Source organism: Phoenix dactylifera, chromosome 3 (genome assembly GCF_051530095.1).
Source record: "Phoenix dactylifera cultivar Ajwa chromosome 3, Ajwa_hap1_PhDact_Kaust_v1.1, whole genome shotgun sequence".
NCBI lineage: Eukaryota > Viridiplantae > Streptophyta > Magnoliopsida > Arecales > Arecaceae > Phoenix > Phoenix dactylifera.
In genome coordinates this window covers 3,002,905-3,017,728 of record NC_143192.1, presented here as the reverse complement: position 1 = coordinate 3,017,728, position 14,824 = coordinate 3,002,905, and the positions used below count along the sequence as shown (strand labels likewise).

The window sequence follows — 14,824 nt, the reverse complement described above, 5'->3', positions numbered from 1 at the left end:
CATTAGAATATTGTTTATTATCTAGTAATTTTAACATACAAGAATTTTGATTTTAAAGATGCTTTGTCGAGTGCTTAAATAGTTTTAAGTTGGTTTCTATGGATTGTTTTATATTTTACAAAAGTTTTGGATATTATTGTAGGATGTCCATGCACCTATTCTTGGCCTTCTTGGAGCTAAAATCATAGTAATTGCTCTATTTGTTGGTTTTGCTTTGACGAGCATTGTGAGTTACTTCTCTACCTTATTCCTATATGTGATCATTTTACTGCTGATAATCTTTAACTCTTAGTCTTTTTGTTATACTTGCACTATCAGTTAGCCTAAATGCTGCTTGAATTTTGGTGACTATTACAGACCCACATCATGAAATATAAATTCTCTGTCTTTCTTGAAAGATTAATTCCTTAGTTTACGATTTTATTTTTCTTTGAAACATCAATTTTTAATGGCTCTGTTGGTTCAGCTTACTTGCTTCTGAAAAGCTGCATTGCATGTGGACTTCCATTTCTTTGAGTTTAATATAGTCAAATTAAGAAGGTGCAACTTCTGCTACAACCGTCTGCTATACTCCTGATGTTAAAACATTTGACAAATATTGCATTTTGCATATAACCTTTTTTGTCATCCCAGTGCATGTTAGCTTGCAATCATGTTAAAATCTGTATGTGTTAATTTTCTTATCGTCATTATTATATGGAGCACATCTCAAATCAGTTTTACATAGTTCATTGCTTCATTTATTAATACTTGTAAGGAACATTTCTGTTTTAGATTTTCCACTATTACCTAATTCTCCATGTTGATTATCCATTTCACAGTACCTTTTTCTTTCTTTCCTTTTTTTTCCTTGCTTTCTTTTGGTGTGTTATAGAATAAACATCATCTACATCTTCTGATATTAATGGATTCTATTCATTTTCCTGAATTTTCCTTGTTCATTGTTAAAAAGCTCAAATTGTTTTGGTAATGTGCTAAAAAAACTTTGTGTATTCTCATAGAGTAGTATAGTCTGGGAAAAAAGCAATATATATTGAGCCAAGGCAATAAGGTCAACTTTAGAACCAAGTTTTCAAAAACACATTGAAGCTAAAGATAGAACAACACATCTATGTGATAACTATGTTTCTCTAGGAAGTAGATCGGTCGGTATTGTATCCTAGTGGCAGTGGGTATGTGGCGGCATTTTTGATTGAATGCTATGGCTTGATGGGTTTTGCAGTTATTGCTCCTTCGAATTGATGACATGTTGGTTTAGAAACATATGGTTACCTCTAAGTCTAGATTAAGTGACAATGCACGACTTGATTACTTGTAATAATAGGAGAGGGTAGATGCTACTTCTCTCAGTATGTTGAATACTACTTAAGCTGAAGAAACATTAAAAGCTCAACAATCAGCCATTTGATTTCTATGACCTGATCTTTAGATAAGATATGTTCATTTTAGCTTTTATATTTCAAGATGCACTATAGTATGTGAGGACCTATTCGGACATGTGGTGAGTCCCACATTAGCTATATAGTCCCACATTAGGTACTTACATAGAGCCAAGAAATCTAAATAATACCTTCCGACTAGCTTTTTTGGATTAGATCCTAGGTTGTAACAAATGGGTATCAGAGTGGACCAAAACCATTGTTCATATGGACTAGGAGACATTGCAACATGGACCTTCCGACTGCTAATCATGGTATTTATGATTGGATTTGAATGGACCTGGACCCTTAGCTCGATGAGGAATTGAGGATGCTAGGACTTAAAGGAGGGAGTATGTGAGGACTCGTGCCGGGTGTGTTTACTTCCATATTGACTATGCAGTTATAGATCTTGGGTACTTATTTACAGCCATAGAACCCAAATAATACCTTTTGGGCTAGTCTTTTTAGGCGAGGTCCTAGGTTATTACAAATCTCTAAAGAAATATCAGGGATTGATAAAAATAAGTCCACATTTCACTATGACGAAGACAACATTAGTAAGGTTTGACTATATTTATAGTTGTTTGGTGGTGCCATCTACTTGACATATTAACATTTGTCATACCTTTGTCATGTTTAGTTAGAAACATCAATAGACTATGTCATACACTAACCTGGCAATGCTTATGCAACTAGTGATTCTTTCACAATAGAATAGTGGTACGTTGTTACACTAGGTGAAAATACGAAGAAGTGAAAAGAGCATTCTAACTTAGTCCCTCACAAAAATTCTTTGGAGGGAATGGGAATGGAAATGGGTAGGGTACAAGAAACATTTGCCTATCCATATCCGAACCCATTGAAAATCCTACTACCCAAAACTGCCCCAACTCGATTAAAAATTTACCCTAAATTTCCAAACCCATCCCATCAAAAAAGGCTAAATCCGTTGGGCACCCGAAGCTCCCAATTAATCATTATCCAGATTGGGTTATTTGGGTCGGATTATTCGGGTGGGGAACCCGACTGGGAATTATAAAAAATTAAAAAGGTTGGGGAAGAATATCAAGTAAAAATGGCTACAATAATTAGGCAAACAATCTAAATATAAAAGGGTTTTGGAGCTTTTTGATAAAGGTAGAGGTTAGATATCCTTGAGGTTTGGGGTTCAAGTCTCCTCACAATATATATACTTTTATAAAATTTTTTAATATATATATTATATATCATCGGGTTTGGGTAGTGAGTATCCGAGGGTCAAGTCCCAAACCTGTCCCAAACTCTAACGGATTTTAACTTTAACTCCCAAACCCTATAGCGTTTTGCTAAATGGGTCCTATTAGGGTTTTGGGATGGGTCGCATATCCAAATAAACCTGCATGGCTGCCATCCCTAGGAGAGGGGAGGGTGAGGGTGGAGTGGTGAGGGAGCGAATCCATCCACTAAAATGGACCACATGAGAATTCAAAGATTGCAAGAAGTAGGACATTTTATTTGAGTAGAAGCAGCTTTGTACCAGTTAGACAATACAAAACTCCAAACCAAAGTTCGTTGTACTGGTACTAGATGGCGTACTAGTTGGTGACCGGTATGGTAACAATTCGATGCCATACCAACATATGGTACGGTGTAAGGTGTTGATCATCTGACTTTACGCTATTTTCATTATTTTTTTATTTTTCAATCTATTTTTGTTTTGAGTTATTATTTTCGTCATTATGGTTGTTTAATTTAGGATTTTGATGTTGTTTTGATATCTTTCATATCTTTTTTGTCATCAAATGGATTTGAAGTATAATTAAAGTACTTATAATTGACTGTATGTACAATATAACAAGTGGAATCCATTTAATGTACTTAAAGTAGAATTTGCATATCGATATCTAAAATTTGTGGAGTGTCTATCTCTTGTAGATGTCGGAGTTGTTATCATAATTCGGGCCTGGAATATTACACCAAGTTAATAATCTACCTCATTTTCCTACATCCCGTAATCTATACTTGCTGGATGGCCACTCTGATACTGATCTCTGTCTGATACTGGACTGGCCATCCGAAGATCATGATAGCAAAATCTGATCCATCAGGTGCCTAAGGCAATGGGGTTTAGTACCACTCGAATACAATGCCTCAAATGAAGTTTATCCATGCAGGTCATAAACTGACTGTGTGGATTAGGATCCGATGTACAAGTCAGATCCAGACATGTTTAGAGACCCTACTCCACGTGCCAAGTCAACTGTAGCAATGGTGTTATGTCCCAAGTGACATCGGGGGGCCCATCTTCTAGATGCAATGGTATCCTCAAATGCTCAATCAGGTTGTGCATCATGGTCCCTATCGTACGTGGCATGACTAAATTCGGACTAGCTGGTGAATCGGAGATCTTGGGACTATAAGTCATATACAACCATGCCAGTTCCACCGCTACCTCTCTGGCTACCAGATGCATCGTTCGCTTGAACTATCATTTTAATCCTCGCCGGTATCGCAAAAAGATCTGGCAACCAATCATTTTGAGGGCTAACTAGTTTTCGTATAAGGGCGAATAGACTCCTCATCCACTCTCTCCAATGGAATTGCAGTTTTCGATCCTTTCCTTTTCTTACTAGAACTATCGTCATCATCACTGGTGTCACAAGATAATCTGGGCAATCGATCATTTAAAACAAGGAATGTTGAACCGGCCTGTACCAGCAATGTTAAAAACATTGTCGGACGGTACCGGCCGAACTGTAATGGCCCGAACCGGTCCATACCAGTTCCAAATTTTTTTGGGCTTTCAGATGCATGAACCAGGCCGAACCGGTTTGGCGATCCTTGATTTATGGGTTCGTTGATCTGGGAATCATAGTAAGAAGACTCCTCATCCAGTCATTACAGTGAAATAACAGATCATTTTCCTTTGTATTTCTTACTGATCTGAGGAGCTGCCTTTTTCCTTGGATGCCTCTGCCTGAGTGGCCACCACTTACCTGACTGGGTCCACCGCCTTGAGTGGCTCTATTTGCCTAACTAGATTAGGTACAATGATGGTCTCTTCTTAACATTCTCTATTAAAGTACTGGGAGAATATCCCAGACATGGTGCACTGCAATGATGATTGACCCTTCCTGAACTCTATTGTTGCTTGGCTGGATGTGAGTATGGCATATGTCGTTCTGCCTATTGTTTTGCATGCTCTCTAGATTCCCTTGCTATGAAATTGGCTAGTTGAGAAGGTGATACAGGCTCATCAAGCTTTGGCTGCTATTACTAGCCTCAAGCCACCTAATCACTGAATCTTCCTCATCATATGTAAAGAGGGCATTATACTACAACTCCACTTCCTCTTTAATGTACTTTAATCTGAGCCTTAGATTATAATGAGCATATACTAGGTCCTCCAAGCACTTTTGCATGAGGTAGTTCCTCTATTTGGAAAAAAAAATCATTATTTTATTTTTATTATTCTTAATCCAAAAAATATATTTTTGTCTAAAATTTATGTAGTTAATGAACAATTATGATTTTGGCTGCATTGCATAGATCATCAGTAGATCTACGGTATATCTTGAAAAAATCATACCAAAATCCAATGTTTTGGCATGATCTCTCATTTTCTCCACTTTCGGCTAATTTTCGACATAAAAAAAAGGGAGGATAGGAATGGGTAGGGGGCACTTTACCTGATTTTAGTTGGATTCGAGCTGAAATCCATGAATATGAATACTTTTCTCATGTTTTTTTGTGTTGAAAAATATAAAAGACTCGTTTGGTTTGTGGGAAGAGGGGGGAGTGTGGTTAATGGGAAAATGAAGAAATGCCTCATGTTTGGTTGGAGTTTTCAAAGGAGAAATGGGAAAGTAGCTTTTCCATGGGGATAATATTCCCACATTTTATGGGAAAGACAAACCCACGTGGGACATGAGAAGCCCAATTCCCATCCAATGGAAATTGGAGGATTTTTTTTAGAAGTACTCTTAAGCTTTTGGATAGAATGGTGTAAGGTTTTTTCCTTTATTAAGGGCATAACAAGTATCTTACACAACTTGCCTAGGAAAGTAAATACTCAACCAAATAAAAGCCACTCTGGCATGTGCCACTTTTTCATGGTCAAACAAACATGCAAAATCCGTTTTTCCAGGTATCATATACCCTGAAATTAGCTTTTCAGAAAAAACATTCCAGTGTGGGAAAATTTTTCTTGCGAACCAAACGATTTCAAGAGAGGTGGAGAAGGCACAAAAGGCCATCTTTGTCTCCCTCTCAATTAGTTAAAAATGAATAGGGCCCGAACTACTATGAACCAAGTAGAACCGGGCGGGCTTGCTTGGTTCGGGTTTGAATCGATCGGTCCAGGATGGTACGATTCGGTACGTTCCAAACAAGGTTGGAGGAACAAGTACCGGGCACTATATCGGCTCTGTGGTGGCACGAGTCCGTACAAGCCATGTCGGGCCCATGCCGACGAGTGAGGGCACGGTACCGTGGGAGAGGAAAAGAGAGAGGGAGAGGAGGAGGAGAGAGGAACCATGGCGGACGTTGGCGGAGGGCCGACGAAAGCTGCGGCAGGCAAGGCCGCGGCCAGTAAAATTTCGAGATTTTTAAGTGAAGTCAGCAAGTGATTTTCCGACTTCACTTAAAAATTTTGAATTTTCTTTGAAGTCGCAGTCGAACCCCTATTTCGCGGCCTCACCTGCCGGCCCTCCTGACCTCTCCCTCTTCCTTCCTCCCCCGCTCGCTCTCTCTTTCCTTCTCCTCCGACTCAGACAACGTGTCTTGTTTCCGTTGTCGGAACCGTACCAGTGAGCTACTGGTACGGGTCGGATCGGCTGGAACTATCCGATTCGGGATAGTTCTGCCGACCTTGCTCCAAACTTTGTGGTTTGGGACGGTATGATGAATGCTATAAATTTTGTACTTCAGTATGTAATGCCTAGAACAACGTTTTCAGCCTTTGTATTTGATCCCATGCTGGTAGGTAGGGGTGGCAATTAGGTTGGATTGCGTTGGATGGTGTCAGACAGGGGTCCGGTCAAAAATTTATCAACAAGAACCCGACTTGTTTATTAAGTAGGTCAAAAACCCTGATTCGAACCCAACCTTTTTATCAAACATATAATCCAACCCGCATAACCCATTTATAAATGAGTCGAATCAGGTTTAATGGATTAAATAGGCTAAGTGAATTTTTATTGGGTTAAATTGGTTTAAAAATGGTTACGCTGGTTGGGTTAAATAGGTTAGTAGGTTTTAAATGGGTTAAAAATTTGAGACATGATCCGACCCAATAATTAAATAGGTTAGAGGCATGGTAGATTTCATCACTCCAACGATAAATCATCCACAAACGATGCAAAACCGGCCCGTACTGGCTGGTCCAGCGGTGGAAAATGGTACCGGCCCATACCGGCCTGAAAAAATAACAAGAAATTATAATAAATTTTGTTCGAAGGAATCTAACTTTAGTAGCTCTCCAAATGTTGGATGCGATCTAAGAAAGAAAGTATATAAAATACTTCCAACAATTATACTATGAAAACAAAGACTAATTCTAGATTATGTTGAGAATTCTATTCTTGCATCTAGCCACACTCCCATAATGGGGTCCCTTTAGTCACCAATACTTTGAATCTATAAAGAATAAAGAGACTAAATAATGAGCTCGACTACCTAGTAAGTAATGAATACCTCAACTAGATTACTCGAGTAAAAGATTAGTAAATTTCCCTTGCTAATATAAGCATGCATGGCAAACTATTATATTTTTGTAAGATATTTATAATCATAAATATTCAGGTTTGCTCAAGCATTTGCGTAGAAACAATTTTAAAAGACCATATTTCAACTCAATAGGCTTTGAGACTATGACCATATTTATACCGGGTGATAGGACCAGAGAGCTACATTGATATCCTGTATAGTGGGCTAGAATACTACGCTTATACCTTGTAGAGTAGGTTAGAATTCTGTACTTATACCCTACATAGAATGTTGTACTTATACGCTGCTGTGTATACTATAACGGTATAACCCATGTCGGCTGGGTCCAAAACCTGGTCAGGTTGAGAGTCAAATATTCGAAACACGTCAATGCTATTTATAAATCATTTAGATGTCAAATTATAAGCAAATGTGCACATTCACAACATTTGGTAATAAAGTAAAAATAATATTTTATGTTACAAATTTGTTTTCTGTTCAAAACATAATTTCTTAAATTCAGAACTTGTATATTGGTCAATTTATAATTTATTTTATATCAAATACTTATTCAAAGGCAAATTCATAGAAAGCCCCAAAAAAAGTGAATCATCATTTACAATGCACACACTCAACAGACAACTCCAACTAATCTTTAAAAATATCTCCAGGATCAAATATCAAGAATTATATTTTTATCAAAATTTGGTCGTGATAAAATTTAAATAAATTTTAAGTCTTGGATATGCTAGGACTTAGATAAAACCTTACGATTGCTCGAGTCCAACAAGATCCCTGAGCCTCCATGGAATTGAGCAACTTCAATAATATATCACCTAGAAATAAATTTTGTAAATTTATTTATATTCAAAATAGTATATCATAATATTTACAGAATTAAATGCTAGTTATCTTCTTATGTTTCGAATTTCAGATTGATATTTTATGTAAACTTTCTTGTTAACAGCTGAATTATTATATACAAAAGTTTTACTAATAAAAATTTATTTAGTAGGAAATAATTACCTGAAACCTAATTTACAGAATTTAGAATATTAAAATATAATTTGTCCAAAAAATTATGTATAATTTAGGATATTTAAATATAGTGTGTGCAGAAATTTAGCAATCAGAAGTTTTTTCTTGTAACTTTTTTCCCTAATTAATATACTGAATTTTCATAATTTTGTAATTTATTGTTGGAATTATATATTTGCCAAAATTAATCAGTATTCACTTTGTTGTTGTCTTATTAAACAGAAAGTAATTTATGGGAGTTTTATTTTGAATTACAGATATTTAATATGGAATAATCTACTACACAGATATTTGAAAACCAGAAAGTAATTTTTGGAATATTAATTTGCAGATATTAAGATAGATTTTTGTTTTACTGAATTTAGTTATTGTAGAAATTATTTTATACAGGCTTTTTCTTCTTAAAATTAGATAATTCATATACATAGAAATTATTTTGATATTAAAATAATATGGAGAGAATGAAGATTTTGTTGTAGAAGTTTACAAGAAGTTGGGATCAATGTGTGCACAGGAGAAAGAGAGAGAAGAGGGATGATATGGCTGCATTCCTTGCAAGGGAAAGAGCGAGGAGAGGAAAATCTTGCAGGGTTCTCATGAGAGCAGAAGAGGGCAATGGTGTTGAATCTCTTGAGAGAGGGAGAGATGCGATTGGAAAGGAGGTGCTAGTGCTGTTTTCTCACAAAAAAGAGGGAGTGATAAGGGGAGGAGCATGTGATTTAAACGGTACAAGACGCTTCTAAACTGAGTAACTCGGTTTGTCACAGAACAAATCAGAGAATGGGGGTGTGAGATCAATATAGTAGTGGCCCCCCACCTAAACTGAGTTGAACTTGGTTGGAGTTCCTGCCTTTTTTATTGGATACTGCAAGTCGGCAAAGATTGTTTATGACAACCAATTATACTAAACTTGAACATACTTAAAGCAGTCGAACAAGTACTGGGTGTCGTACCGATCGGTGCTTGGTACGGTTCGATACCGGTTCGGACCGAACCAAACCGGTACGAACCGGTTGGGCGTGCCGGTTGACGCACCAACATGCCCTAAATTTTTTGTGGGAGTTCTTTCTCTTTTCGAACTTTTCCTATGAATTTAAGTATAATCTGATATTTTTTGATATTTTCTTGATATTTTTTTGATTTTTTTTTATGTTTTCATGATCTCGGTTTAAGCTAAATGATGCATTTTATTACTTTAAAATGATATAAATCATAAAATGAACAACATAAAATATCTTCAAATTAAGATACAATCAATTGCATACTTTTGAAGTCCAACAAACATATATAATGATATCTAAAATCGGATTGAGTAGCGATGCCTCTCGTAGATATCCGGATCATCAGCATAATCAGGAGGCACGTCAACCCATCTCTCTATCCAAGTGGCGCTATAGTTTTGTACGTTCATTCCATAAAAAACGTGCACCAGATTATAAGCACTCTCAGATCTCTCGCTAAAGCTCTAGCTCTGAAAGATGTTCTCTGGCTGATAATACGGCTTTGGAGGGGCCCATCCAAATATTTCGGCAGCAAAATCCAACCCGTAAAATGCTCCAGACTGCGTAGGATAGTAGCCGCCGGAAGATGCCTCAAACGTACCATATCCATATCTATATCTATATCTATATGGGTCATAGGCTGTCTGTTGCAGTGGATATAATAGGATCCAGTATATAACTCTGAACCTGATACGTCTATGGATCCTACTCCACATGTGAGGTCATCTGTAGTTGCATTATGTCCTCCTGAACGACCTCGAGGAGCCCATCTCTTATAGGCAATCGTATTTTTGCAGACTCTACCAGATCGTGAACCATGGTCCTGATCATGTGTAGCATGCGTAAACTGGGACTCATCGGTGTATTGAAGACCACCCTCCAGTTGTATCTCATAAATTGGGACTCCTCCACTCTCTTTAGTGCCAGCAGATCCATGATCACCAGAATCGTAATCACTGCTGCTCAAGGACTCCTCGACACTCTCTATTGGGGCTGCAGGTGCCTTTTGTTTTTCGTTTTTGGTCTGCCCTAGCCTTGTGGGCTACGAGGCTAGCCAGTTGTGGAGGCGATCTTAGCTCATCAAGCTCCGGCTCCTCCTACTGGCCCATAAGACATTCAATCATAGGATCATCGCCATCATCAATGAAAGCACTATGGATTAGATCTGCATACTTAAGCTCCACGTCCTCCTGAATGCACTTTAGCCTCAATCTTAGATTTTAGTGAACATATACAAGGTCGTTGAGGCGCTTCTGTGTCAAACAGTTCCTCTACTCGCCACATATCCTATATCTTATCCTTCTTCAGCATTGAGTCAACCCTTTGCTGCTTCGAATCTTTGCTGAAAAAGGCATGCAAATCTAAATCATGGGTTGCTGCTCCTGGTGAAATCTCTCTAGATGACTTCTTTTTACTACCAAAAGCCTCCAGCATAGATGCAATCCGACCACCACTTCTGCTGACGCCCTTCCTAACTGAGGAGGTCCTCGTGAACTCTGGATATGGCACGCTGCCCATAGAACCAGAGCCCGACTCGTAGAATGAGGGCCCAAATCGAGTCCTATGCCTGGCCATCTTCTTCTGCTACCACTGATCATCCAGGCTCGTCTACATAGTAGTCTAGATCTGTTTCTCCTCGTCATTTGGAGCGGACACCTCCTCTGACTCCCTAGAGTGATCAAAAGGTGGTTTTGCCGCTCGGTATTCCACCTCTGTCTTCTTCTTGGTAGCCCTCTCCTTCGCTTCTTTAAAATCAGCGAGGTTCTTCTTCATCAGCTGCTGAAACTCCTGTAGGCATCTGCGGCACATAGATAAGTCACCGTAATCACCAGCTAAGTGCTGCTTCAACCTAGTTACCCCTCCTCTGAACTCTTGGTTACACCAGTTGCACTACGACTAGCATTGGCCCGAGAGCATTCTCCCATGCTCCTAGCCAATATCACGCTCTGGGTTCTTTTTTCTTGATGGCTCCATTCCTTCATCCGGTTGATCAAGTATGCCAGTATATCAGTTATTTAAAATTAGCAAATTATTAATACGAGGATGATAATTTTTTTTACCCCAGATAATATATCTGATTTATCTAATACATAACTTTAATTTATTTATTTATTTATATATTTTAATAATTTCTAGTTTAAAATAATATTTGCATAGCATAAATTTAGAAAAATATGATTTCTACCTCAAAAATTACTGCTGAATTATGTAATACGTACTACTAATTTTTCATAATTTTTGGTATCAATTATATATTTTAAATTATTTTTTATATTTAAAAATAATTTTTAAATAATAATATTTCAAAATTTTAATTTCATCTCAGATCGATGTAGACCCTAATAATGGATGCTATACAAGTATATATTTTTTTTAGACTCTCGGGCATGCAAAAAGATTACTTATTTTTTAATTCTTTTCAAATTTAGGCCTAGGCTATTGTGCGCATGATCGCATCAAAACTTAAATGAATAGACACCAAATTTTTATATAGAGTAGCTTGTATGCTCCTAAATATGTTTCTAATTTAACATTTTTTTTAAAAAAATATTTATCTTTTTTAAACCATAAATATATTTATAATTTTTAAGAATTATATATAATCTAAAAATTAAAAAATTTTATGTCATAATATACATCATCCATAGATCTACGATATATAAAAAATCAAGCCCAAAACAAAAAATTTGGCATGATCTTTCTTATTTTGCAATTTTTGAGCTATTTTTTCAAGGTCTCTATAAAAAAAAAGAAGAAAGAAAATAGGAGAAAGGAAGCACACCTTATTTAGACTTGGCTCTTCCTTTTGATAGCTTGAATCGATGTTGTTTGTGGAATTTTTCGAAAAAAAACTATTTTTCGAAAAAGAAATTTAGCTGCATAAGTTCGGGAAGGCCTTCTTCGGCCTTCCCTTTTAGTGGCATTCAGCTTTAAAAGCCGAATGCTAGGCTACAGCCACAACCACAACAGACGAATAATTTAGCACCGAGTCCAAGATGAACTAGTTGGAGCTAGCCGGTTCCGACTAAAAATTACCGATTTTGGCCAATATTATTGAGGTTTCAGAACCATTTTTCTATAGCGAACCGACCCAGTCTGAGGCCAGATTGGCTCGGTTTGGCCTGAACCGAGCAGTACGGCCTAGTTCGGCAATCTTTGGTTGTGGATCAGGTCATAATTTGCCACCCCTATTAGTAGGTCAAATCACATGGCAATTGCATGCTGCTAAAGGAGAGACAACAGTTTTGCTAGGTGTTGAGACAAGACAATATTGAGGTAACATACCATAAAGGTACCTAATTGGGTTGTATGGTACACCCGAAAGTAGGCTATATGCCTATATGCGTTACTAACTCATAGCTTTCCCTCTCGCTTCTCTTTTTTCTTGTCCTTTAGTTTTACATATTTTTAATTTTAATGTTTGCTTACTGTTGTCCCTTAACTAAAATAAAATAATCAGAATATTTCATTTACTTTGTGGAAAAAATAAGCAATCATGATAAAGAATGAGTCAGTGTTTTTTCTACCAAAAAGAAAGAAAGAATGAGTCAATATACTATAATTCATTCAATTTTGTACCAAAGATCTTTATTTCCATTTTTGGATACTTATGAATCTATATGTGTTTACACTTTATTTGAAGCATGGAACGTTCTTTATCCTAAGATCTTAGTTATATACTTGTTCTTTTGAATCTAACAGGCATTATGTACTAGACTTCAACCTGGTTTGGAGCAGAAAGTTGTCCTTCCCAGAGATTCATATCTTCAGGTTTGCTTTGAAGGATCAGTGATTTTTGTACCTTATTGTTCTCTAAGAAAGACCTTTGCTGATCATTTTCATGGGTACTTCTGTAGGATTATTTTGATGATCTTGCAAAGTATCTTAGAGTGGGACCACCATTGTATTTTGTTGTAAAGGACTTTAATTACAGGTACTCACAAGCATTACTGTGTTTGACACAGTTGCTTTTTAAATTAAATTACTGTTCTGTGCTATGCTTAATTTATATCCATAATTCTTTTTATCATCAGTCTGTCATAACAACACCTCTATATTGGTTTATGGTCACCTCACTCAATGCTTCCCTCTTTCCATATTCTTACTGCCTCTTGCTGGCTAGGAATAAAAAGATAACCACAATTCCACCAAATAACTTTATGATCGAATCCAACACAGGTTGGCTGCTCCTAGCAGAACTTCAAGAACTTATACAACTACTTTCTCTACTAGTAGGAAGGCTTCCATGAATATTTGAGGGAGAATCGACATTTTCATGTTTGTTTTGTTGCGAACTTTTAACCTCACGTCAAATCCTATCTAAGTGTTGACTGCTTGTCATACGTAAGACTGAGTTTTATACATAACTATAAAAGGGAAATGGACCATACGCTTGACACTTAACTTTATTGAGCATGCCTTTCATGTAGACTTTTTCATGATGTTCTTCATTAGTTTAAAATTGGACATGAAAAACATCCAATTTACAAACTATCTTATAACTTAAATTAGCAATATAATGACCTACCATCAAACTATTCAGAATAATCCACTAAACTTGGTCTTTTCTTCCAGCTTGGAGTCAAGACAAACAAACCAGATATGCTCCATCAATCATTGTGATTCAAACTCTCTCTTGAATGAGGTAGACCACATCATTGTCTTTATCCAGACATTCTAATCAATATTTAGAAGGCTTTCCTAATTGTTATTGTCTACCATACTGCATGTTTATAAATATACATTATTCTTCTTTCAGATTGCAAAAGCAGCATTGATACCTGAGTCAAGTTATATTGCTAAGCCTGCTGCTTCTTGGCTTGATGATTTTCTTATATGGCTATCCCCAGAAGCATTTAGTTGCTGTCGCAAGTTTGTGAATGGGAGCTATTGCCCCCCTGATGATCAGGTCTAGCAGCTTTTCATCTTTCCTAATCATGTAAAATTGCACTTTGAATTCTATCCATTGATATCCTAAAAGTACATTTAAGCAATGCCTCTCTTGCCCATTAATATGTTATTTGAGCTAGAAGCTTTGAAATTATTTCCTTTGCTTTGCAAACGATATTTCTGTTTTGGAAAACTCATTGCATGAATGAAAGAGGAAGTATGGCTATTTATGATTTGGAGAAAGCAATGAATTATAAAACTGAAAAATTCCACGTAATTTTTCCCATGAACTGCTTTAGTTATTTGGAACTCGTCCTCTCAAGCTTATTTTGTACTCAAGAGCTCTTAATTGCAACATGTGAAAATAATTATTAAAGAAAATATATTATAATTTTCATGGGTTATGGTTTGCTGGTTTTATTTTGGATTCTATGAAAAAGTAGTTTCACTAGCATTAAATAAAGGCTATAATACTCTTAGCATGTTTACTGAAACTTTCATTTGTTTCATTACTAGCCTCCTTGCTGTCAGCCTGATGAAGGATCATGTGGCATGGGTGGAATATGCAAAGATTGTACCACGGTATTATATCTTCAGAGTTCTATGTGTTGTTGGTTGTTCTATAATTATTACATATAAAGTGTAAATATTAGCCTGCTTGGACTGGATGTGTCCCTATATGAAATGTAATTAATATATATTTACTTCAATTAAAAGGGGTGCAGTTTTCTTTCTTATAGCTACGGCTTTTGAGTGCATTAACTGATCAGAATGTGTAATTAAATTATG

General features: G+C 36.6%; 1 protein-coding gene across 50 annotated transcripts in view; it reads left to right on the top strand.

The window, feature by feature from the left end:
- Positions 1-14,824, top strand: part of LOC103723575 (uncharacterized) — a 112,224-nt gene that overhangs the window by 70,547 nt on the left and 26,853 nt on the right. For 39 of the 50 annotated variants that reach the window (XR_015976034.2, XR_015976033.2, XR_015976032.2 and 36 more), the window contains 6 exons: positions 143-226; positions 12,848-12,916; positions 13,003-13,079; positions 13,721-13,790; positions 13,905-14,054; positions 14,552-14,617. Coding sequence is in view for 44 of the 50 variants with exons in the window: in XM_088717468.2 (XP_088573594.2) it covers positions 143-226; positions 12,848-12,916; positions 13,003-13,079; positions 13,721-13,790; positions 13,905-14,054; positions 14,552-14,617 (516 nt within the window). In the remaining 6 variants the exon portion in view is untranslated. The remainder of the gene's footprint in view (positions 1-142; positions 227-12,847; positions 12,917-13,002; positions 13,080-13,720; positions 13,791-13,904; positions 14,055-14,551; positions 14,618-14,824) is intronic. The other 11 variants (XM_088717454.2, XM_088717452.2, XM_088717446.2 and 8 more) reach the window with 2 other exon arrangements.